General features: G+C 40.1%; 1 protein-coding gene across 1 annotated transcript in view; it reads right to left on the reverse strand.

The window, feature by feature from the left end:
- The window catches only part of ADGRV1 (adhesion G protein-coupled receptor V1), a 253,979-nt gene that overhangs the window by 222,876 nt on the left and 3,508 nt on the right, over positions 1 to 27,595 (reverse strand). Inside the window, 5 exon segments of the mRNA XM_025204476.1 lie at positions 4,547 to 4,660; positions 6,495 to 6,599; positions 9,802 to 9,897; positions 11,196 to 11,345; positions 13,610 to 13,794. Of these exon segments, the coding sequence (XP_025060261.1) occupies positions 4,547 to 4,660; positions 6,495 to 6,599; positions 9,802 to 9,897; positions 11,196 to 11,345; positions 13,610 to 13,794 (650 nt within the window).

A 27,595-nucleotide genomic window follows, 5' to 3' on the forward strand; every position in this document is an offset into this window, starting at 1 on the left:
TTGGGGATCACAGCAGCTGATCCAGAGGGTGGGGTGTGGAAAAGAGGGGGTTTCCATGTTGGGCACGATTCACCCTTACAGTTGGGTGCTCTGTCAATTGACAGGCCTCCCAGCTGCAGGGGAGACCCTGCTACACGATACCAATCAGCTATTAAGTTAGTACACATTTTTGAGATCTAACTTTATAGCTGATTGGAGCTTTTTATCTTGTGATAGCTACTTTGGATGTGCAGCTGGTCTCAAAGTAATTGGGCAGTTAACCAGGTAATTGCACAATACCTGTAATGTGTAAGGGGCGGGGGGGCTTAAAGTAACATTGTGGGGGGCACCATATCTTTGGTTTCCCAATGATTTCTGTATAAAAGGTGCTGCTCAACTTATTAACATTTTTTTTTTAATTACCAGATCAGCAAACTCAGGACTAACTGATTTTTCATTTATAATCTCCTCATATGTAAAAGTTCTGCAGGCCAAAGTAATCCATCATTTTATCTATGCAACCTTACTGTTTTTGTATTAGACCTTCAACAACATTGCGCAGGCTCAACTTTCAGCCACAGACAGCATCAGATCGTCATAAGACTAAAAAACCCTAGTTCTTTCAGCTTTTCCTCATAATTCTTATGTCCCAGGCCCCTAATCATCTCTGTTGCTCTGCATTGGACTCTTTCCAAGCTGTCCACATCCATTTTAAAGTGCAGGACCCAAAACTGGATACAGTACTCCAGGTGAGGCCTCAACAGTGCTGAATAGAGGGGAGGAATCACTTCCCTTGACTTGCAAGTGATGCTCCTGTGCCCAGTGTGCTGTAGGCTTGTTTTGAAACAAGAGCATACCGATGGCTCGCACTGAGCTTTTGGCCCACTCTAATTCCCAGGTCCTTCTCTGAAGTACTGCAACTTAGTCAGTTATTCTTCAGTCTGTATTTATCGATGTAAATGATTCCGTCCAAAATTCAGGACTTTGCACTTGTCCTTGCTTAATCTCATTTAGTTGCAAACCATTTCTCCAGATGGTACAGACCATTTCTCCAGCCCATTTATGTCATTGTGGATCTTAGCCCTACTCTTTCAGAGTATCTCCAATACCACACAATTTAGTGTCACCCAGAAATTTGCTAAATGTGCACTTGATCTCACTATCCAAATCGTTAATGAAGATATTAAATAATACCAGACTCAGGACAGACCCCAGCGAATCCCACTTGATACCTCCTCCAAACTAGACATTGAGCCATTGATGACTACTTGTTGATCAAGATCATTCAACCAGTGATGTATCCACCTTACAGTATTTTTATCTAGTCTGTATTTTCTTAGCTTGTTAATAAGGATGTTGTGGACATTGATCAAGTCAAGGTATATCACATCCACTAATCTCCCCCCATCCACAGAGCCTGTCACCTTATTGTAAAAAAAAAAATTAGGTTGGTCAGGCATGGCTTAATATTGCTGAATCCATGCTGGCTTTTCCTGATTACCTTACTTTCCTCTAGGTGCTTCACAATGGATTTCTTGAGGACCTACTCCGTGACCTTTCCAGGTATCAAGGTCAGGCTAACTGGCACATTGTTCCCTGGATCATCCTTCTTCCCTTTCTTAAAGATCAGGTGAGGTCCCAGATGACTGGAAAAAGGGCAGATATAGTATTTTGCTCCTTTCTAGACTGATGACTCTGAAACTCATGCCAAGCTGTGGCACACAAAAGTTACACACAAAAGTTAAAATATAAAATATTGATGCTAACTGCATAGTGCAAGAGGATGTGAGTTCATGGCTAGGCCATCTGAGAAGAAATAATGAAGTATCACTTCCAGCTTATCTTACTATATTCATGATGATTTTAAGCAGGCTCCTAGTTGTCTGGTATGTAACCATGTGAAATGCCTATCCTTGATTAATTTGTATGGTAAAAAATTCTTTTGCAATTGACTCGTGTTTATGTGCAGGAAGAGACATTCTCCATATGTGGTAGATGTCTCCTCCTGATTTACTGTTGTTTTGCCATTTCCTCCTGATTTACCTTGTTTTGCCTAGTGGTTCCCTTGATCTTCCAAGGACACTCCCCAAAACCTTGTGTTTTTTTCTGGTTGTTAATCAGTTTCTTGCTATGTTCCAAACTTAACAGAAATGCATAACCTCCTGTCACTGTGGAAGGTAATTAATTCAAATTGGAACTTTCTGATAACCAATAATGAGTAGTTTGATTAGCCGGATTTTCCTGTCAATTAGTGCTTGGGACTCTCTCTTGATTTACACAAATGCAAGAATGCTTTGAAGATGCTGAGAAAAGGATATGAGAGAGAAGTGAAACAGCTAACAGGCATGCTTCAAGAGTGAGAAATCTCTCTAACACAAACTACTGCTGCACCCAGCTTACTTGAGAAGCTGAAGAGAAACAGACCACCTTTTCATCACCTGTTTGGTAAGAAATAATCACCTTATAGCTAATTACTGGACTTTGGTTTGGGCTCATTTAACTTTGAATACTTGTAGTAAATAAAGCCTTTCTGTCACTTATCGAATGAGGTGTCATATCACTCCTCTGATACTAGTCCAGGACCCCATTTTTTAATTTGCTAACAGGCAAATATAGCATTTTGCCCCTTTCCAGTCATCTGGGACCTCACCCAACCTCCATGAGTTCTCATAGACAATAGCCAGTGGCTCCAAATTTACTTCAGCCAATTCCTTCAGTACCCTAGGATACATCCCATCTGGCCCTGACAACTTGAAAGCATCTAGCTTCTCTAATAATCCCTAACCTGTTCTGCTGTTACTCTAGGCTGTCTGTCTCCTTTAGTCTGGGGCTTCCCTGAAAAAAGGGAAAACTTCTGCGAAGACAAGGTTTTATGGGTAGATGTGATATTTTTTTACTAGACCAACTAAATAGTTGGAAAAATTGTTCTTTGCAAGCTTTTGGGCACAAATGCCCTTCTTCAGGCATAGGGAAAGTATGTTGGTGTTTGTGTGCTTTCCTGGGTAGAACACACAAACACCAACAGATTTTCCCTATGCCTGAAGAAGGGCATTTGTGCCCAAAAGCTTGCAAAGAAGAATTTTCCCAACTACTTAATTGGTCTAATAAAAGATGTCACATCTACCCAAAGAACCTTGTCTGCCTATGTCCTTCGATCAACACTGCTACAATCAACAACCTAAAGCATAGACGATAACTTCTGTGAATGTATCTATCCATTTTTAAAGATTTTTTAAAGGTTTTTTTTCATACCTTTCAGATTTTTCATCCAAAAAGCCACTTTTGGATTAAACCATTTCTCATAAAACTACTCAAGTCAAGTCAGTCCCGAGACCACACAGACCATCATGGTACCTTCCATGTAGCAATAACTTTCCTCCATTCTTCCCAGTCTTTTATAATACTTGTACAGTCATTAAACATTAGAAATATTAAATATTTATTATCTTTGTTCGTGTTGTTTAAAAGAATGATCCTTTGCTTATTTTAGGAGCTGTCTATTTGAAAGTGTTCAACTTTGAAAAGTGTCTATAAAATTAGAATCACTTTTTCAATACATTTCTTCCCGATGCATATTCAGTGATGTACCCATACCTTAGTTATAAACATTGAACTGCTTTTCATTCCTGTTAACCCTGTAGAGCCAATGCAGCTAGGAAAGAACAACCTGGAATCTTGTTCATTAATTCAAGACAAAGGAGTTCCATAGGAATCATAAAGGATTTAAGTAGAAGAAAGCACATTATGCAAGATACGGATTTAGTTAGATCTGTAAGTTTGTAGCTGATATAACAATGTAAACTAAGGAAAGAGGCCAAGCTGACTGTGCAAATACAGGTTAAATTTGCCAAGCAAGGAGTTAGGAAAAATCTTTTGTAAACAAAGAATGCTTGATATAGAAATATTGAGAAGTCAGTGAAGAAAGAACATCCTTACAGACTTGGTAAACCTGGATCAATTCCTGGATCAACCACAGCTTTCTTGTGTAACCATAGGCAAGTTGCTTTCTCCACATTGTGCTTCAGTTTTCCGTAGGTAAAAGAGGAATAATGTTTTCTTATCATTATTATTTATTTGTATTTATAAAACAGTAACATCAGGAAGCAACAATTTAAACACTGAGAGACAGAAACAGAACCATAGAACATTAGAGTTGGAAGGGAGCTCGGGAGACCATCTAATCTAAGTGCCTGCTTAAGGCAGATCCCCATCTAAACCATCTTAGTTTATCTAACCTACTTGCCAAAAATGGAGACTCCACAACCTCTAGGTAGCCTATGTCAATGTTTTATTGCCCTCATAGTGAGAAAATCCTCCATAATATCCGATTTAAATTTCTCTTGCTGCAATTTAAATGATGATCACATACTACAGTGATGAGAGCTATGCAAGTAGATATACACAATAGCACAGTAAGTGCTAATTCTATACTTTGGGACTAGAACAGTTCTTTAACTTCACCTAAACTGTGAGTTTTTTATGTATTAATTATTCAAAGATACTAAATCCATATGACTTAACCTTTTGCATATCAAAGCCTTCTAAAATGAATTCAACTTGTTCCTACCTGGTCATCGAGCACTGTTAAATTATAAATTAGCACTGCTTTCCCAGGAGGAAATGTGATATTGCCCTTAGCTGGGCTCAAGTCCTCTTCAGCTGGGTTTGGACCATTTCCTATCTGCAAAGAATTAATTTTTGTAATCAGTGATTATGTAGTACATATTCAAGGCTTGTAAATAACTGTAGGTTAACAGGAATAGAAATATAATATGGTTATGTAATTGTCCAAATAAACCATGTAGCCTACAGAAGGCTTCTCTGAATAACAGTGGTTTCCTATCTCAGACCAACTTCATACCCATTTTGGCAAAAAAAACTTTGATTTCAGAAGCCATGTTGCCAGGTGTGTAACAAGATGGTTCCTGGGGGAAATCTGCTTACTTTGGATGGCTAATGAAACTCAATGTAGTCAGGAAGAGGAGATGTATGTATGGGCAAATAAGTGGAGGCCATGTACTTCAAGATAGGCCCAGGAAGGCTCATTTGTTTGTGCTAATGTATAGCTATTACTTTCAAATAACTACGAGAATATTGACTATAAAGCATTACATTGAATTAGTTACATAGGATTAAATTCTGAGAAGGAATTCTAGTGGGAATTGATTGTGGCATTTTCCTTAGCTTGTGACAGGTTACTTTTATGCAATTATTGTAAATTTGCAAATAAAAGCTAAACAAATTACAAGCTGCTTAAGGGTAACATGAGAATTTTTACAATACAGAATGCAATGGCTTATATCTCAATGGACACAAATGCTATATGCAGTAAGACAGAACTGATTGGTTCTGCAGCAGGAAGTTTATATTTAGTATCAAATAAATTTATGGTAATTTATTGCACACTTGTTTATATCTCAATAGATGCATATACTAGATACTGTGAGACAGCTGACTGATTCTACAGAGGAAAAAAATATTTGACTTTAAAACAAACTGGCATGCAGTAAATTGCACATGTACTATCTTTGCATATTAAATATAGCACACAAAATAATATTAGCTCTTTTACTGTCTGATCTAAAGACCTTTAGATTTCAGTGGGTGCCAGATCAGACTGTTGATGATTCCTCTTTCCCAACAGTGAGAAAAATGAACTTCAGATAACATATATGAGAGAATTTTGCTTCATCTGAGTACAGAAATAAAACTGCAAATATGTAATTGAATCTGAGCTCTCTTTCCCAACAGTGAGAAAAAATGAACTTCAGATAACATATATGAGAGAATTTTGCTTCATCTGAGTACAGAAATAAAACTGCAAATATGTAATTGAATCTGAGCTAGATAAGAAAAAATATCAAATAAGAAATGCAGTATTTGTATCGCATTCAAATCAAATGTGATACCGTATGGTCTAGATTTTCTTTAAAGTTCTCAATTGTTTTGGGTGGCTCATTTTTCAAGTAAGCAGCATAAAGATAGTATCAGACTTCCATAAAGTGCTAAGTCAGTATATTATAACATTCAAAATTTAAAGTAAATGTCAAAGTTTTGGCATAATGTTTATATGTCAGTATCAATTTAAAACCTTTTTGTCCCTCTTGTTTTTTTTAACCTTCTTAAAATTCTTAGTATCTGTTGCTCAGTGGTATATATTCCAGTGATTCAAGCTAAAATAACCTTTAGTATGTCCCTAACTTTTTCAATTAGAAACTTCTCATTAACAATACAGTAAAACTATTTACCAAGATAAAACATACACATCATCAAGAATATCTGCTCTTTTCTAGTGTCTCCCAAAAATTGCTTCTCAGAATATAACTGGCCTGTCTAAAGGCAGCATTTTTCATGGGATGAATAACAGGTTTCTTTTCTATAGAAGAGATTTAACAAAACTTAGACTTCAGTAGTTAGCCCTTCCTGTACTTTCGTTTCCATTTATCAGATCTGTGATTCTACCCTTCAGTCCCAAGAAAACATGTTGAGGTGTGAAATTGTTTCAATAAACTTACCTCAAAAGTCACAGTCACAGTCCCATAGGTTCCCTTCTCCCTAATTAGAGTGAGAGGCACAGATTCATTTCTACCCCTAGGCTCATTCACTGTGATTAAGGCAGACTAATGAGGAAGAGAAACGACAGGCAATCAGGCACTGATCAAATATCTCAGCAGAGTGAAAAAACTGTTACCATAGAAATACCAAACTCCCACAGACAAGTTAATCCAATCTGTAAACTTGTCGACTGATGGTATTATATTTCCTAGCAACCAATTAGTTCAGCTAATAAAAAGCTTGAAAGACTTCAGATAAAAATATTAACAGTGGTTACTCAAGTGCTTTTTTTGCTATACACAAACATGACTAATATACACAACCCTACTAGCTTTTTATCATTAATGTTTATAGAAGTTCCTAAACCAATTTAAAACAGTTTTGCCCCATTGTAAAATAATTTACTTGGCTGTTAGATGGAAATAGATTTTAAGAATTGCAGGGTAATAATTTAGACCAAGGGTGGCCAAAGGGTACATAGGAAGGCCCTAGCGGGTATGCACAGGTGAACGGGGATGAAGCACTACCACCCTGAGCCACTGCCTCCAAAGAGCAGGGCCTGGGGAGAAGAGGGAAAGGGAGGTCAGCAGCACCCCCTGCAGGCCACACAGGCACCCCCCGGGCAGCCAGATGCCGGCGGGGGGAGGGCATGCAGCGGCCGCCGTCACCACTCCCCACCCTGCGCTGCCACCACTCCCCATCCACCACACACCACCCCCCACCCTCCGTATCTGGCCACTGGAGGTACACTTATTAAAAAAGTTTTAAACCCCCTGATTTAAGCCATTGTAATTGGTCATCTAATTGTATTTTTTTTATAAAAGTGATTTTAAAAACTAACCTTAGCCATAAAGATAGTTTATAAATACTTTAATTATTGCTCAATCAATACAATTTAATTCATCCAGAAAGCAAGTCTGGCTGAATGGTGTTTTCTGATTCCTAACATTTTAAGACACTTGTGATATGTTGCAAAAAATGTAACCACAATGTAACCACAAATGTAACACGATAGTGTTGTGGAATGGATAGTTCAGTCTCATCTACCTCCAGGAATTAGCTGAGCTCTCTTAGCACAGTGGGGAGAAGCACACAGTACAAGTTTAACAAGTGGTAGAGCAGCCCCAGAAAGCTACCAGGAATTCTGAGTCAACTAGAAATTTTTCAGGGGCTCCACAGGCTACGTGTGGGAATCAGGGGGCTTGTATGTTATCTAAAACACTGCAAAGGTCATTCACAAGCACTTTTTTGCAAAAGTACTGTATTTACTCGAATCTATGATGACTCTGAATTTAAGATGAGCCCCCGATAATTAGATTCTATACATGGAAAAAATGTATATGTTTGTTCTAATTTTCCACATATAGAATCTAATTATTGGAAGTCCTTTAATTCATCTCTCCCATCTCTGCAAGGAAGCAAGTGGTGTGGAAAAGTTAAGCAGCTTGTGGCAACCCTGCTTGTGTCTCCGTCTCCCCAACCTTGGGCACTCCCTTCCTTCTTCCTCCTCCTGTCCCTCCCCTCAGCCTCTGCTTTCCCCCTCCCTCTCCAACCTCTGCTTCCCCCCTTCCCCTCACTCTGGGCCAGCAGGCTCCATCCCCATTCTAGCCTGGGGCACCGAGTACAGCCCCAACCCCACCCCCACAGCAGCTATGTAGGATATGCATCATTGCTTCAGGGCTGGGTTGGGGCTGTGCTCCATGCCCGGGTCTTCAGTACGCACAGAGCAAAAGTAAGAAGGGAGGAGAGTGGCAGGCAGGGAAGCAGGGGCTGAAGCTGGAGGGGAGATGGGAAGGAAAGTGGGAGGGTGCAGAGACAGTAACTGCAGCTATGGCCCCAATCCTAGGTAGGGGCTGGAGCCTGAGCCACAGCAGGCACCTACCTCCCCCCACCCTCATACTTAATTCTAAGATGAGGGGCTTCCAACCCATGTTAAATAGGAAAAAAAACCCTCATCTTAGAATCAAATAAATACAGTATATGCAATCCATAATAGGTTGGTGCTCCTCTGAGATTCTGAGGTGTTAAGTACACAAATACTTGGGACAAATAGATGAGGATTACTGGATTTTTAGATATTTATTCACAATGTTTCTTGGCCAACTGCACTGATTGTATGAATAAATGTATCTTCTTTTAAGTCAGAGTACTCTTTCCTTAAATTTCACTAGCAGTGAATTTGGATCTCAAAATGGACATGACTATACTCCAAGTCCTGTTAATTGCTTTGGAGGAGACAAGATCCTGTGCCATAATCTCTGAAGTTAATGGGTGTGTATAGGTGTGTACAGCAACTCACCACACCCAGTCTAAATTCATGCAGTTTACATTAAACTGTGTGAATGCACCCATTCGCTGTTCCCACAACCCACAAGGTGAAACTGGTATAAATAATCTAAGGAAAGGGGAGAAGCGGGACGAATCTGGGGAGGGGGGGACGGGGGGGAGGGAGGATGGAGATGCTAGTGGGTCCACAGTGGTGTTGCTGGGTCCGCAGGGGGGAGGAAATCAGGAAACTAAAAATAGCCCGGTCAGAGTTAAGGGGGTAGGATCTCAAAACTACATTTATGCACCTACTCAGGTGAACTAACTTAGATGAGGTGCACCATTTCAGGGGTGATTTAAGCCCTATGCACACCTGTACCATTGGGCATTTCAATATACCTAACTCTGGTTACTTTGATCTAAAGTTAAGGCCTGTACTTACTTAATGTGAACTTTGTCATTGATGGGAGCAGAACTGGTTCCTGAGCTACCTTGACATAAACTGAAGTCTCCCACCTTACTTGCAAAACAGTGGGAGCTCTATAACTTGTAATAAAAGTAATTCTGCTATAGGTACTATTCTACATTTTTGGAATATTTTGTGTCAAGTTCTTGTCTTACGTCACCCTGGACTGCAAGCATGCTGTACTTTTAGGAGTGCCATAGAATATCACATAGGCTCTCTGAATAGGACCTAGAGAGAGCATGCCTAAAAGCATATGATGGCATTAAAGAGAGGCAGGGGCCTTTGGGGGTGGTATCTTCCTTTATGTTATGGATCATCACATCTACAGCATCACTCCAACACTACCAATACCATTAAAGTCCTACATATTTACGAATTCTGGTTAAATATTTAGGGAGACACTTTCAAAGACACAAAAGGCATTTAGGTACCCAAATGAAAGACTGCACTGGAATCAGACACAGAGCTATGTACTGTGGACTTTCAGATAATCTGCCCTCTATAAAATGATAAAAGATTAGAACATAAAAACATACCATATTGAAAGAAATAATTCCAAAGGCATTGTCATTTGATAAGATTGTTACAGAGACAGATCTGGGGTATCCAAGCTTTAACTTTGAAGATGGTTTCTAAAAGTAACAACACATATGGTAAGTGAACCAGGCAAGCAATGGCAAAGTGAAGTTTAGTCAAACTAAGACCTTGTTTTTTAAGTAAACACATTTTTATTCAAATTGTAAAGTAATCCATTTTTTACTTCATGTTCCAAGGAAAAGGTATTCAAATCAATGGAATGCACCCAAATCACTCTTACTCCTCATGGAAAACATCTATAGAATCTCAATCTGATTAAACAAAGTGCTTGAAAAAGACACTGAACATCATTAATCATAGTTTGACAATCTATTAATGACACCATAGCAATAAGGAATGTGGTATGAAGCATGCAGCTCTGCTAAAAACTAAAAGGTTTTTCATTTTTGTATTTGGGGTATTTAAAATGATTCTTGGAGCTGAAACTTTGGAAACAAATTTCAAAAATCTTGCAGTTCATGGGCCAAGCAAACTATTTATACAAGTATAAAAAGATACTTGTATCTTTTTATACTTGTTATATGTACTTATACTTGTTTATGACTTTAACATATTAACAGTTTAATATGTTAAAGTCATAAACTGAAATCTAATGTTAGGAGAAGAGGGGAAGGAAGACAGGGAAAATGAGTGTTTCTATTTACCACCAATCTATTGTGAAATTATGAAACTCAGGGATACGATGAGGATACATTTTTACTGCAGACTTCCTACTTTACCACAGATTGCTAACTCTAAAAACAAAAGTCTTTCTAAAAAAGCCTCTGGCATCATTCAAATAGCAATGTAGCAATGTAGCCTTATTTACCAGGATGTTCAAGGAATCATTTTTCCAAAGAAGTCTCCCATTTCCTCTGCTTCTAAAGCATTGAGGAGTATCCTGTTTCTCCACCATTTTTCAGCCAATTGCTTGAGACCTTGTCTCTCTAGGCAAGGAAGAAAGGCCAAGATTCTCTTCAGAATCTCACAACTCTGCCTCCTAATGAACCAGAAACACTGTTGAACTTGTATAGCTGAATGCATCTTCTCTACAAAAGCCTGTGTCAACATGGAAGATTGAAGTGTAGACATTCCCCCCAGGCAAGGTAATTGAACAACTTTCTGCATTGACCTGATAAACTAAAATGCTAAGCCACCAAGTTGGTTGCTTTCAAAACTTTAAGCTTTAGCTAGGAAGATCTGAAGTCACTACTAATGTAAGCATGCTTCCCAGAAACTTGTAGAGCTACATTTGCTTATTCCAGTTGCAATTTCATCCCAGTTTTTACTACTGGTGAAGAAATTTACCCCATTTTTTTTTTAATTCCTATAAACTGAAAAAATTAGAGCTTACCTGTAACGTCAAGTAAAATATGAATGTCTCATCAGCCTCTGGCAGGTCATCATCACAGACTGATATATATACGGTTCTATTTGTTTCTGTATCAGGTATATATGCTGCTGCATATGTATCAAAAAAATCACCTGTGTCTTCTCCGTCAAGCTAGAATAAAAACCACACAAAGAACTTTGTATCTCTTTTCCTCCTCCTTGTTTTGATTTTCTTCTGACTTTGTTTCATGTATTATATATGATGCTTTCACTATATTATTCCTCCCTCAAAGAATTCCTGGTTAGGTGCTGTAGTTTTAAATGGGAACATGCATACCACATGGTGGCCCAATGTCTGCATTGTGCTTATAAGTACAGAACTAGCCCTTCTAACTCTACCTCTGTCCAAACTGTACAGTTGATCCAATAAAAGATAGCACCCTAAGAAATCCTTACTTCTTCCTTGACTTTTCCAGAATTTTTGTATGTTTATAACGGACAGCATTCTCAAATTTGATTGCCTAACAAATTGTCAAAAAGGGTTGAATGTTTTCAGTTCCCACTGAAAATTTCAGGGAGAACATTTTTGCAGATATCTAAACCAATACTAGAAAGCTCCAAAACCCCCAATATGGACAGGCTATTCACATCTTCCTATAAGACTTGTTAAAAAATGTTCATATTTCTGACGCATCAAGACCTTTTTTTTTGGTTGCTTTTTTTTTAGCTACTTTAGAGAGATTTTCAGATTTTAAAAAAGTTCACAAACTGTTTGCATTTTCCATATGATCCACAATGTACTACTTACATCCATTACAATACTCTTCTTGATTCTTAATGCATATTTAAGCTTAGCCACAAATACACGTTTTCATATCACAATCCTTGCACATGCCAAATTAAACCCATTAACCACTTTTGACATTCTTACAGTAGTTATTCCTTCTCTTCAACATCTTACTTTAAATGCAGCAGTCAAAACAAAGCAATTAAATAGTATTCACCAATATGCAAAACTGTTTTATTTTCTATCACTTCATTTTCTGTTTATACTCCTAGCTGTTTTCCATTTGTTTTCGCCAAGGGAATGAGGCAGTAATGGCATGAAAAACATTTATCTAATTTACTGGGAATCATAGGGTTTTCACCAAACTTTTCCTCCTTTATTTCCATTTTACCCTCTCTGCAGGAGAAAACCCACTAAAGAAAATTCTGGATGCCAGATTCCAATCTCTTCGCTGTAACTGCAATGTTGTTTTTCAGATCAACCAAAATAGCTATAAAAACTAACAATAACAATCTTAAAGTATAACCTCTATGGGAAACAATGTGAAAATATCCATAATAAAAAAACCTTCCCATTTTGTACCAATCAAGTACCAGTTCCAAGGATAATCTTGCCAAGTTTTATACCCTGTTACTAACCAAACTTATTGTCGTTTTACACAATAATTTCTAACCCTTCCAAATGGTGTGCCCTTGCTGCCATTTGAGTGCTGGATAATACCATATTTTGTGACAACATGCTCAAAAAAATAGGACTTCTCTCTGGATATACAGCTTGCAGCAACTCAAAAGAAAGTTAGCAGACTATAATAACTGCACACACTTTCCCTTGCATGGTTCCAATTCTGCATTCTTACTCGTATTGAATAGCACCTTATTCCACAAGACTGTGTACAAAATATTGTACTCCTCAATGTGAGTAAGGAAAGTAGAGTCAAGGCCATGGTTACCGATAGCTAAAAAAATTAAGAAAATGATGTGGACCTAAGCTTAATTTTTCAGAGTTTACTGTCATGGCACCTAACTAGCAGGGAGTCTTATAAAATTAGCCTTTAAAAATAGGATGCAAACCCCTTCTCTGTTTCCTTATCTGTCATTTTTTTGAAGTAACATTGTCACCTGCTCTAAAATAATACATTCATGGAAGAAACAGTTGTTCTCCATCTGCCTGTAAAAGCTATGGATGGAGGAATACATCTTTTATCCACACACCAACTGCTGCAGCTTCCTGAGCCTGACGAAGGGTTTTTGAACCCGAAAGCTTGCTTAATAACTATTCTCCAACCATTTGGGTTGGTCTAATAAAAGATATCAAATTCACCCAAGGAACCTTGTCTGCTCTTTTATCCACCTGCACTTCAAGAGTGAAAACAACTAGAAATCAAATTTTACACTCTCTGGAGAAGTAGCTGGTTCAGCAAGTCATTGGTAGGCTGGAAATATCTCTCTACATTGACATAGCCAATAGAAATTCACCCATCTATAGGAACTAAGGGTTTCTAGCTCAGGGGTTCCTCATTCCAATGTGTCCCAAGTATCATCTGTACACCCCATTCTTTAACTTGGTATAACAAGGAAACACACCAACACAATTCAAGGATCATGAAGACGGTGATACTTCATGCAAGTGAAACTTGTACAGTTTCTTACCGATACAATTGCTGTGATGTTGGCTGGCTCTCCTGTCCTCTCAATAACCAGACGTATAACTGTTGTACTTGTTTCATTAACTACAAATTCCGTTTGTCCACCAAACCTTACTTCTGTTTCTCCCGATGTAAAACTGATGAGTGATGCTAAAAGAAGATTAACTAATAAAGAAGCAGAGGGCATCCCTACAGAAAAAAAAAAAGAAGTTTAAGAATGACAGAAGTTAATGTGTTTAAAATAGAGGGAACACTTTCTACTGAATATTGATTTGAGGAAACACATCATATCCTGCTCAATGCTTTTTTTTGTATAATTTAGTATAATATATTTTTCCCTTCCTGGATGAAAATGTATATGAATCGTAAGGACTATATTTTCAAGAAGCCTCATATAATTCCTGAATAAAAAAGGTTTTGTACAGGTTTAATGCTGTTTCACTTAGCACTATTTCGTTATAACACTCATTTTTAATTGATACCTGATTTCACTTAGCACTCAGCAAGTTTCGCTCTAACTCTTGCAGTCACCATCTTGGGTCATCAAAACCTTTCGGTTTCGCTTAAAGCTCAGTTTTTCAGAAACCAATTAACAGTGCTAAGCAGGGAGTGTCTGTACTCATATTGAAGCTGTCCATCGAGTGCTCGATTCTGACCAGTTACTGACAGCTGTTTGATTCAGTTCTGAAGTACATTAATTTGTGCCTGAGTAAGGAATGATTAGGGACCACAGGACTAAGTCCAGAACAGTTACAAGCTTTAAGTCTCCGCAAACTGGATGATCTTTTTCTTCAACTGGTATAGACTTAACAATTATATAACAATTCAGGCATAGAGGTAATGCTGTTTGCAGAAAGATGAGGGTAAAGTTTTAAAGTATAGTCAAAAATTTAATATATGTACATATAATTGCAAACTTATCATGGTCACTAACAATTCCACATGCTGCTCTACGTGTCCTACCTTTCCTGTCAAGCAGTGCAGCTACATCCACACACACTACCAAAGGCAGGCTAATTTAATGCTGGTAAGTGTTACAATTAGCCTGACTTCAGTGCCATGCACATGCAATTACACTCCTTCCAGTCAGGGAGCAGCACACACAGAACAATGTGACATATTTGAAGGCATTGCTCCAAGCATGTCAAGTGTATGGTCTAGATATACTCTAAGGCAGGAGTGTCAAATGCAACCCAATCCCCAGGCTGGATACAGACCACAGGACTCCTCAGGTCAAATGTGTGGAGGCCAGTGGTGCAGGACAGGCAGTGGCAGTAAGAAGTGGTGGATGGTGGACTGGAAGCGATGCAAACAGCAGTGGCAGCAGAGCAAGTGGCCATGGAATAAGTACACACCCCCACCACTGATGGCCACGGCCAATGAAGCACCAGGAGAGCCCTACTTGATGTTAGCCCCATCCCCCAAATATCCTGGCCCAGAAGTAGTACGAGGGCAAGATGGAGTGACTCGTGTCAGGCCACAATCTTGAACCTGGGATCTTCCCAGACAGGTTATTCACACCAATCTGCCACCTCCCCAGCAGACCACTTGGGCTGGACAAAGGGAACTGAAAAACTGCATCTTGGCCAAGTCACCTACTCACCCTCTGCAACTGGAAGACCCACCCAGGATCAGCTGACCCTTTTTTCCCTCCAACCCAAAAGAGGAAGTATCTGGGCAGCAGGGCTTAACATTTACCCAAACTACCTTGCTGTTCTCATGGCTTGGTACTCTACTGGATCTCTCAACTACCAAACCTGGCTTGCCTGCACACTCTGCACTCTGCTAACCCTTCAGCTTCCCAACTTAGCCTCTCCCTCAACCTGACTCCTGGCTTGATGTCCCAGCTATGCAGCCTTGCTTACCCTCTGATTCTGCACTCTGCCAGACACTCCAGATTTCTGACTTGGCTTCTCAGACTCACCTCCTGGATTCTGGCATCCTTGCACTTAGATCCTGCATGCTTCTCCCAACCCTGGGTAGCCCCTCAAATCCTAAGCTATTCCTAGACCTGGCCACCCATGCCATCCTAGGCATGACACAGATCCAGTCCATGGGCCATATGTTTGACACTCCTGCCCCAAGCCATCTTTCTGTGTATATATTTGATCTAAATTCTTATTTCTGTTTCCCTCACATTCTCTCCCATATTCCTTTGTTTCTGTTACACAAAACAGTGGCATTCTGCTTTAGTGATAGCATAACATCTTCAAGGCTGGAACCCTCCCTTAGTTTGGATATGTACAGTGCCTGGCTCCTTTTTCTCCAACGATAAGGCAACCACAGAGCTGGATTTATATTTGCCTTTTTATGGACAGTGATGTGATGAACATCCTCAAGTTCCAGTGAATTCAACAGGCACTGAGATTGTGGGAACTGTACCTTAAAGAATCTGTGGCATGAACTAATTAGAACTGGATATCATTTAATGCATTGATTTATAATACACAATCCTGATCTGTTAGAACTCAGCAGCTGAATGAAGTAGACGTCTATCAGACAATCTGGCTCCAAGTGGTCACTGAACTACATAAGTTACCACAAGTAGAACAAAATAAGTGCCCTGCTCTGCCTAGAAGTACAAAACATATTGCAGGGATGGTCTATAATGGAGATAATTTTCCTCAGATAGAGTTTCTTTGGCTGATGGAAGCAGTATTATAATTTATAATTTCGTTTTAAATTTCTCTCCATAGTGTGCCAACATTTTTTGTGAAATGACAATGAGCATTAATAAAACCTCATATTTCATAAAAATAGGATATGTGAGCTATTGTTCAGTGAATATAAAAATTGGTCATTAGAGGCATCATGGTGAGCTCTCAAATGTATTCCACAAATATATTTGTGATCTTAACCTTCCCCAGATGTTCTGGTAAACTTTGGTAAAAATGGTCACTGACAAAGAAAATGTTTATGTACACTGAAATAACACTTCTGAAAAATGTTAAATTTGCAACCAGGGTATACCCATAGACTGATGGCTATTCTAATAGTAATGTTCATCCAGTAAGGTGAAAGGAACATACCTTGAGCTCATCTGGCACTAACCTCTTATAACCAAGTCTTTGCTCCCAGGAAAGCCCAGAGATGCAGGGGCCTGCCCATATCAAATTTATTATGGTATTAATTTAATCTGTGCACCAAAACGAGCCAAATTTTTCACTGTAAAAACTCACAACAAGCTGCTTGCAAACAAGATGGAGGCTAAGAATTATCCATAGGCATAGGTGGATTAATGCACAGACCAGAGGGAGAGTACGGGGAGGAGGGCGGACAACTCAGCGCAGACGAAACCAGCAGCCAGACCAGGCCAGGCATGCGTGATGCAGCGGGCCATGGGGCGCAACCACACTAGAGCCCTGGGAGCAGCTGGAGCTGCTGGCAGCAGTCAGTGGACTAGGATGCGGCGTGTGGCCAGAACCTGCTGGCAGCAGGGCAGCCCCAGTGGCGCAAGCTCCTGGCCCAGCTCGGCCTAGCCACAATCCTGAGCGTCTGTCAGACACTGCTGCAGCTGGACTGAGCCGCGGTAGGGTGAGGGGCCACCCACGGAGCTTGGTCCACACCGCACGCACCCAGTGAGCAGTAGCTCTGCACCCCCAGTGCCATCTAGCCACAAGGTGATATTGTGCGGGGTCCTGTGCAAGTGGCCCCGAGCTCTGGCTCCAGTATGCACCTATGGGTGGGGGGACCTGCTGTTCCTGCCCCAGGCCTGAGGGGCAGCACATCCCGCTCCAGACACTGCCCCTGCTGCGCTGGCTGGGGATGGAGCCTGCAGCTGTGGGCAGGACAAAGGTCAGAGGATGGGGCCTGAGGCAAAGGGGGGGGGGCAGGCCCAGGGCCCCAATGTATCTTAATCTGCTTCTATACATAGAAATTATGTACCAAGTAATTTTTAACCTCAAAGAAACACAAGTAAGTTACAGACTCTTCACAGAAAAATTACATCACGTAGCAGGCGCACCAGATGCGGCGCAGCTTGCACGCAGCTTGCCAGCTCTAGCAAGATGCTGAGCCATTGGTGGAATTTTTTCCACCAATCAGGAGAGGGTACCCCCCCTTCTCCTGATTGGTGCATTTACGATCCAGGGGCAGAGCTCCCAGGAGGAGGGGTCCCAGTGAGGTTTTTGCCACCCCTCGCTCTGACTGGATCTTTTGCAATCCAAGGCGGAGCCCCAGATGGTTATGAAACAACAGCGTTTTTGGCTGGGAGACTAGACCAGCGAGGGACGAGAAGAAGAGCGGAGCCAAGAAAAGCTGGGGAGGGCTGCCCCAATGGGCGATAGCCCTAGGCTCCTGAAGACGCTGCTGGAGGGGTTGCTGCCAAAGCCTCAGCCCTGGGAGCAGGAAGAGCCTGCTCGGACTTCGCACGGTGCACACCCCAGTGCACAGAGCCTCGGGCCCTAGGAGCAGTGAGAGACCATTCAGACTTTGTCAAGGGGCACCTGCCCTAAGGTGCTCTTGGAGCATTGCTAGCCTCTTTTCTCCCACAAGGACACTGGGCCTCAGCCCAGAAAAGGCGGGCCAAGCCCCACCCCTCACCTTAGCAAACAGTGGGGCGTTGGAGGTGCCCAGCGCCAGACCCCAGCCTATGACGAAGGAACCCCCTGCAGCATGCTGGAGCAGCATCCAGGTCCACATGGGGGGAAAACTAGCCTACCACCCTGGGACAACTGTAACTGCAGGGAACAAGGGTTTCGTAGGGGAGGGGTCAGAGAAAAGGGACCCTCCCCCACTCCTTTCAGAGAACTGGGAGCAAGTGTACCCTATAAAACGGGGAGCTGTACCTAATATTTTGTAAATTGGTTGTACTGTGTTGGTTGTGTTATATTTTAGCTGGTAAATAATTTTAAGTTTGGGTTTTTTTTATTGGAGTCTATTTTTCTTGTTGCTCAATTTTGTTGAGTATATTGGGAACTTGGTACTTACATGCTGGAGGCCTGCATGGAATCATCCTGTGGGCCCAGTGGCTTACTTTAAGGAACTCAGGGTCCTGGTTAAGGGGGCCACTCTCAAAGCATACCCCGCACAACCCCATGCCCAAATATAGTTATAAGTAGGTGTATGTATGAGTGTATAATGGTTAATTTTCTCTCATATTATCTATTATTTGGGATATAGGTGTATATAGTTGTATATAATTCTTTATATGTTAAATAAATTCTGTATATAGTTAAGAACCCTTGGTGTGGTGTGGCTCTATAGAGAATAGAGGAATTTGTACCTGAGTCACAGCATCCCTCTCACAGCACTGTTGCTTGCCAACCTATCCCATCCAATTAAGGACAGGGCACACCCTTGGGTATACCCAGGTTACAATCAGAAAAAAGACTATTTTAGTTGATTAAATTATTTGCACCAAATTATTCATATAACCCTACTGTGCCATGCAAAACACATGCAGAAATTACTGAGGAGACAATATCAGTGTCAATACAACTGTCATGTCTACAAAACCAATGATCCATTTTACAACCTATTTGCAATCTGTTTCATTATTTCTGACAAGTGTGTCACCCAGTAAAATAATTTTTGCTTGAGGAATTTTGCACCACCATGAACTGAAACTTACTTTTCCTGGGTGCAATCCTGAAAGCTTTCCATTGGCAGAAGTCACATAGGTTTTAATGGGACTTCTGAGTATAACGGAAATTTAGGTAAATTCCCATGTGTTTCAACATTAATAACCAATATAGAGTGGCCCAGATATTATTCCTGTGGAGAAGCCCTCAATTTTTTAAAATTGTTTTGGAAATTATCTAACACCTGGGAACAAAAGATTTTGCAGTGTGTTTTGGCAAGAGATTTTTATTGGCTACTCAATGGGGGACTAGCCTCACACTCGCTTGCTGAGGGATTGTGTAGATGGCAGTAAAATACTGCATCATGCTTCTACAAATGAGTCTAGGCTACTCTGGCAGACAAGGTTCTTTGGGTAAATCTGATATCTTTTATTAGACTAACTTAAATAGTTGGTCTAATAAAAAGATAACAGATTTCAGTTGGTCTAATGAAAGATATCAGATTTACCCAAAGAGCCTTGTCTGCCTAGGTCTTTAGACCAACACGGCTACAACCTATACACCTGTAGGCTACTCTTGGAACTTTGAGAAGGTATGAGGGCAGAGAAGGCTACATCCCACATTTATCTTATTCTTCCGCACCAATTTAAAATGTATACACTATATACCCCTCAGGTATGCAGGTATGGAAAGGTTAGTGCATTCACCTCAGTCTTAAGATTTGCAACTACTAAAGTCTCTTTGCACAAGCCATGCAAGTGGAAAGGAGGTTATTTCCAATATCCCCTGCATATCCATATCCACACGAGGTCCTATCACAATCTGGCTCTTCCACTCAGAAAAATGTTCTCAAGGAAATTCAGTACAAAAACATGCGAGAGCCATACAGAATAAACTGTTCACACTTAGAGGCTCCAGAGTTATAACAACAGGATTTCAAATAAAATAAAAATAAACAAAAATCTGTATTTGGAAAAGGATGCAGTAGCATAAGCTAGCTTCTAACTAGGAGGAACTAGAAAGAACCTTCCCCTATGGACAGAGCACCTCATAAATGCCCACTACGAGGTTTCTTCCATCACTCTTTGTATCCTTTCATATGCAACAATCAGGGTCAGGAGGCTGGACTGTTCAAATTAGTAAAACAACTCCAGCATTCCTATGACTCCAAAGAAAGGTGATCTATATGTGTGCTAATGCATAATTACTACCTATCAATTTAACTGTAAGATATTCTAGTACAAAAACTCTGAAAATGGAGAGAAAATAAAATTTTAAAAATATTAATTAAGCATCTTAGAGCAGTGATCCTAAGGAAGCTGACGATATTAGTTTACAAATGATTTCTGGGGTTTCTGTGCCAAATTGTTCTCCACATTATGAACATTATCTCAAGCATATTATCACAGCTGGAATGTGAACTGTAGTAGAAATTGTACAGACTCCAAGACATCTACATAGCCTGCAAACGAAGTCATCAGCTATACTGAACACAGGAGTTTGTTGACCTTTTAGCTTCAGCTGTTACCTAGTCATAGACTTAGCAAGTATCTTCCCACGGTGTGCGCCTCATGTAAATAATACTGAAATATGATCCATAGGGGGCAAGGTTACAAAGTTTAGAATTACTTGAATTCTATTACATCTACTAGGGGGCATTCTAAAACTATAGGATTACTCCTGTGGAACAAGAGAAGTTTCATAATCATACCATCAATTATTCAGCTGGTGAGTATTCTTCCCCATTACATTATTTGTGCCAAGATTTACTTTGTACAACCTGCCAAAATAGCCTTTTTGTGTATGTATATTAAACATATAATATAAAGCTTTCAAATATAAAAGATCACAGCTAGAACGAATAACAGAAATCAAGACTTGGAGCAATGGAATCAAAATACTATCCAAGGAGTCACCACAGACTACTCTATTTCACCCATTAAAAAAACAGTTTTGACTTGGTATACTAAGTCCCCGATCCTACAGACTTACACACGGACTTAAAATTGACATAATGGTGGGTAGTCCCATCCTACTCACATTATATAAAAGTTAAGCACAGGGCAAAAATTATTTTTACTGAGAGACAAGAATTACACTTCCTTTTATCTCAATGTACAACAAAATGATTGGTAATTTTATCCTTGACTCTTCAAATTTATGTTACACTCTTCCTGTTTTTCATACTAAAAATACTAAACTTTATCACAATTAGATGCATTTTTTATTCATTGCTAGATGATTAATGTCTACTGCTGGCTTTCTGAGGCCCGAGGTGCTGCGACGGGAAACGAAAGTAAACAATGTTTAGCACCGCGAGGTGTCTCCTGCCGAGACACTTCCCTCCACCTTGGATTAGTTTCCACTCTGGCTGATATCTTTTCCACGTTTGATCTGTTGACTTGTATTATGCTTCTTTCACTATGCATTATGGGAAAGTGTTTATTTTAGTCAAGTATTTGGTATTATTTCATTGTTGCTTTTATATTATTTTTATTTTGGATTTTAAACCACATTTCCAGACCCATTTCATTGTCACTTCCTGCAACTTCATTGGTGTCAAAGGTCACGTGGCATCACTTCCTGATGTGATACCACTTTCTGTGAGGTCTTTGAATATGGCTCACCAGCCCACTGGGTGATAAACAGTTCATGATCCGACCCCAGATTCAAAAAAGGTTGGACACCCCTGGTCTATTGGGTATTAGTCTAGCATTTAATCCCTTAACGATCTCAGTCTTGGTCTTAGTAAAAACTGAGGTTTTTAAAAGAGAACTGATAGTCTAATCAAAATGTAAGTTCTCTCTCTACAGCTCAGAGGAGTGTAATGAGTTCTTCAAAAGAGGGGTAGGATCACCCTTTGTGACTCTGCAGCTCAGGAAGTGAGTGGAACCTTATAGGCCAACATTTATAAAGGTCAGTTTGGGCTACATAAAACCATAACAAATACAGTTTGTGATATCAATGGCACTCAATAGAATGTTACACACTAAAATCCTGGATAATAATCCACAGAATCAAGAATAAAAAAAACGTAGCTTCCAAAAGAAATAAAATGAGTCTTACAGTAAAAAAAAAAATCCTACAAATCCCCAAATTATATTCTCATTAAACATTCAGTTTACAACTCAACTGTTGCTTACTAATGCTCTTTAGTAGGTAACACATAGGCAAGGAACAGCCATTGCATTTGTCCCTGGACAAATTATGTCTGTGTTTGTCCCAGAACAGAAATATCCTGAGACTGGCATGTGCACACATTGCCCTCCTAAGCAGGCAGCTAAATGCACTCCCACTTTTCTGCCACTGATTCAATGATGCAGTCCCAAGATAACTGCTCAGATGCATTTTGTGATGTTCCAGGATAAAATGTTAGTATTCCTTATCTCATGAAATTTTTTTAGGATTTATTTCAGGACAACGGATATAGGTGTCTGATAAAATGGTTTATCCCATGACAAATGCCATGCCTGTTTTCAACTATACATTTTCTTAGCTTGGTATAGTATTTTCTGAAACACAGGTAAGTTTGTGCTGAAGGAGCAGAGTCCCAGAGTGAGATCAGAAAGGATATCCCCTGATCAACATAGTAGTTTACAGAAGTGTTGCAAATCATGAATAAGTTGTGGATCACAGACCATTGTGCTGGAGCCTCCTTCAAGTCATGTTTACTGTCACCAAAAAAAAATGTTGTAACGAAAAGCATTAATTTGGTCTATGGCATGGATTTCACTGAACTGAAAAAACACAGCACACCTGATTTTCAACCATCACATGCTGCCAATCTGCAATGGTAGTGATGCCCTGGGAGAGGCCACAGTTTGAGAAGATGTATGACACATTTTTCACTTCAAAGACATGCAAGCCAGAAGACAAAAATCACTGCATTATGCATGCAGCCAAGAACACGGAAAAAGAGTGGCACATCTGCTAGTTGAGAATGACAGCAGCATGGGGACCACCTGGGATTGCCTACAGAGAAATCCCTATTCTCAATGAAGTTTATGGTACTTGGCACCCAGCAGTATTCCCCCGAGGCAGCTGGAGACAGAAGGCAGTGTTTCCTCGAGTGAGCGAAACATACTGGTTGGAACAGCATGGGAAGGCTTACAATGTCACCTCCCTGCAAAACTTACACATGAAATACTCTGGATTTTGCAGCACTCTCAATCTAGCCCCTTTCATAAGCACTGAACTTGACAAACATTGAGACATATGCAAGTATAAAAATGTAATTTTAAAAACTGTAACAATGTAATTTTATAAGTAATAACATAAGAATTATTACTAATAAGTATATAGCATCTCCTATATGTATAGTAATAATAATCAAATTTTATAAAGTTAAATAGCTTCAATTCATCATGATTCAGGACATTTTCCAAAGAATGTAAGGACTGTGCCTACAAAACCCGGCATTTGAATAGTTTGCTTTGTCCCAGTTTTTCTTCCCCTTTCCTCACTCTGATGGGAGAGCAGGACTGGCAGGACTACTTCAAAGACATTACTGCTTCAAAAGGACATCCTGCTACAGAGAGAGAGGGCCTACTGTCTCTACCTGCACCTTAAGGGAGGAAGTAAGAGACTTATCTGAGCCTGGCAATGACACTGATCACAGCTCTCTCTCCTCCTCTCCTCCCCAGTCTAGACCTCCATGTTGACTACAACATTTTGTTGGAGAATCTGTTCCTGCCCTGGGTTTTCCACGCAGGCCTTCTCCCTCTAGCATCCATCTCTAACAGTACCTACTCCCTACTTCTGTCTTTACTGTAGGAGGAATCACTCTAGGTACATACCTATACTCCTCCTTTTAATAATGAGTATTGGAAAGTGCCTGACTTTATACACCTGTACAGGGCGACGTGTCTACATGTGATTGCCAGCTACGTAGCTGTAGCAGCACGCTCTGGTGGTATAGTGCAATGTTATGGTGATGTAGCAGCAAAATTTAACCATGCTCCACGCACACAGCACAGTAACCACCCATACTGAGCTATGCTTTAGTACTTCCCAAAAGTACTTCCAAAAGGAAGTACCTAAAGCATGGCAATGTGTAGACGTGCCCACATATTACCAACTGCAAGGATCCCTGAATTGGATTTCATTATCCTGGAGTTCCCCAGCTAAGCGGCTACATGCTGCCCACCCACTGCTGCTTCATTACAGAGCCTCAGCAGGCTCCCTCTCAGATGCCAAGAGGGTTTATTTGCATTTGAAGGAGAGTCTTTTCAATTACACCAATATTAGTCACTTATTTTCTCTGACCTTTTCTTTTTAACACAATTGTATGACTCTAAAGCTTCATGCAAACTCACTAACCTGATATGTAGCTCTGACCATATAACTATTGATGTTCTTGAAAACACCTCCACATGAAAAATCTTGTTTCTTGAATTAAGACTGAAGGCACACATCCTTTATTGAATACATCTTGTCCTAAGGAAGGAAAGAAGCTTGAGCTACCTGCCATCAGATTTATATCTACTAACCAGAATGTTAAAAAGAGAACTAAATATACTGTATTAGGCAGGAACCAAGGTGTTAATGTCTCTCAGTTATGCAAAAGCAGGAGCCTGAAAGAAGGCCAAAGCCACGTGCCCTTTTGTCCAGGTGCTGGAAGTGGGAGCATGGTAATTCATATTCCTCTTCTGGTAGCTTTTTCTTTTCACTCATTTGAAAGGAGATAAATACTCCATATTATTCCTTTGATGTGTTCCTTACTATTCCTGGGTATGTAATGATCCCAGAAAAAAGTGAACTTTGTTTGATAAATCAGGTAAATCTTGGGACTCTGAAGTCATAGCCTGCTCTGCCTATTCTCCTCAGGAGTGCCCCATTTTCAGGAAGTGATAAATTCATTTATGCATCCTTTGCCTTGCCAAAGACAAGCAGGCAATGACAAGCATGCAGTGCACAGGTGGACCACTTTTTAACTTGTTGGGCCTAAGAGAGGACAATATAATAATAATCATTAATACTAAGGACCAGATGCCATCTTACTTATTTAAAGTTGAATCACAAATCATTACAATTAATTACTCAGCTGGAGCTCTTCTATATTTGTAACAGTCAGACTCTAATACTATGCAACAAATAAACAAACTTAGGCTGAAATCTGCTAAAACAACATATGTACTAACAAGAAACAGCATACTAAGGGTCCGTGTTTGATCTTCTCTGGACCAAGTTAATTCCAGTGTAATTCCATTCATTTGAGACAAGTCATTCCTGATCCATTCTGGTGCAAGTAAGATCAGAATCTCTGCATAGTTATAACCAAAGTGCAGTAAAATACTCTACGCTGTAACCAGTGGCAACACATAGAGGGTGTACAGGGTTGCAGGTGCACCCCTGAGAGCACTGGTGCACCCCCTCACAGCCAGCGCTCCCCGCTTAGGCAACAGGTGGGGGGGCAGGCAGGAGCACCACTGCCCCCCCTGCGAGCACCGGCGGGGGAGTCGGGGCGCCAGGAGAAGCACTGCTGGCACTTCTGGGTGCCCTGCTTGTGCTTCCCAGTCAACGTGATCAGCCACAGGGGGACCCCCTCCCCCAGTTGCTGACAGGCCGCTGGGGGGGGCATGTGCCCCCCTGACACAGTAGGCACCATTAGCCCATGGCCGTAACTGATTTAATGGTTAGCAGCATAGCTTGCAGTATTGTGGGTACATAGTATAATTCTTACTTAAGTGGAAGGCTGATCAAGTAGTACATCCCAATTCCTTTAAAATCTTATTTATGAGAAAAGTTCATTTTCATGCAAGCAGTGCCACGTAAGTCAGTTGGTATCTCATACTGGTAAAACTAACTCAAATAATGATTTGCGACATTAGTGCCTTGTTCCTCAAATGTGGCACATAAGCTGGCCATGACATAGCAAGAGCTGACATTCCACTTCTCAAAAAGTATATTATAATTTATATAGAGATATATTTTTCTACTTAACTGCAAAGATTCCTAAGTGTACAAAACAATGCAGCACTTACCCTTCACTTCCAAGTGATTTCTATTCTGCTGTGGTCCGTCTCATGTGCTTTTTCATACAATTGAGCCAAACAGATGCATAAGACCCAAGATATCACTGATGCTTCATCTCCAGAACTTCCACTGATTGCCATATAAATTGCAGGTGCTCAACATATTTCAGGATCAGGTTCTTAAATAGTTTTGAGCCAGAAATGTAGCTGTTAATTAGCTATATAGATTTCCAGGGAGGCAAGGGAATGGGGAACCTGTGGGTCCGGTTTCTAAATTTTGAAAAAATTTCCCTTTGTTTCTGAGGCTTGGTGGTTGCTATCAACATCTCAAGTTTATCATCATAGTTTTATAAAATATGCCATGTAGATTTGAGGCCCTCAAATTATTACCTCGTATGGACTGCCCACGTATCACAGGAAATAAAACATTCCTAGATGCTGCATTTTGTCTTCATTAATTTCTCTCTCTGGCTGGAATGCATTGAAAAATAAAGTACGCAATCCTCCTCTGCCTTTTACATAATGATCATATAGAAAAAAAGATTTGCAAGGTGCACAGAAGTAAATTATAGCCCTGTGATAAGGATTAAAGGGTATTATTTCACATATACTGACATCTTACCATGTTACTTCCTTGCTAGAATAAAATTACTCAGTGAATGGTTCCTGACATCATAAAAGTGTGTTCTTAACTATAAATCTTGTATTGAATAAAATTACAAAAATAAATCCAAACACAGATCACTTACGTGCTTAAATGTATTTTATTTGTTATTACAATAAAATAGAGAATAGGATATTTCTTATAGATGTCTTTTACAAAGTCCCCAAAATAATTCCTCTCCAGAGAAGAAAAAATTACATTTGCATCATTTTAGAATTGATGGTTAGCATGAGACTTCCTCTCCAATCTATATTATGAACCAATCCCTTATACCTGTGCAATCTATTTTAAATCAAGCATATAATAAAGTGGCTGTGTAATGAAGAGAACTCTGTAGTGAAAGCTGTCTGGATTCCAAGACTCCTCCCATTATCTTTGTCAAGTATTGTGGTTTTCTTAGCTTTTCTAAACCTTTTAACCTGTGCCACATTTAATAATCACTATTTAATAATTATAATCATTCCCTTATTAGCTGGGTATTTCATATTCCTTATCCCATGGCACCCTGTTGTTCAAGACAAGGAAATCTCTTTGTTGATTAGTTATTTAAGACCTGCAACAATAACTATGCTGGAAAGAAAGGTACTTTGAGAGGATTACACAGGGCTAGTTCTCAACAGCACCAAGCCGAGAGCAGCAAATTACAAACCCAAGTACTTCATTGCATGTAACCAAATTGGCTGGTTGAAATGCTAATTGCCTTTCAGTAAAGCTAAAGACAGACAGGGGACCTTGTGCTTCAGAGAATGACATGCATTTTTTACCCCACTTCTGCACCATTGTCTTGCTGAGAATTATTCAAAATCTATTCATAAAGGTAGCTCTTTCCC

This window comes from Alligator sinensis, unplaced genomic scaffold, assembly GCF_000455745.1.
Source record: "Alligator sinensis unplaced genomic scaffold, ASM45574v1 scaffold218_1, whole genome shotgun sequence".
Taxonomy (NCBI): Eukaryota; Metazoa; Chordata; order Crocodylia; family Alligatoridae; genus Alligator; species Alligator sinensis.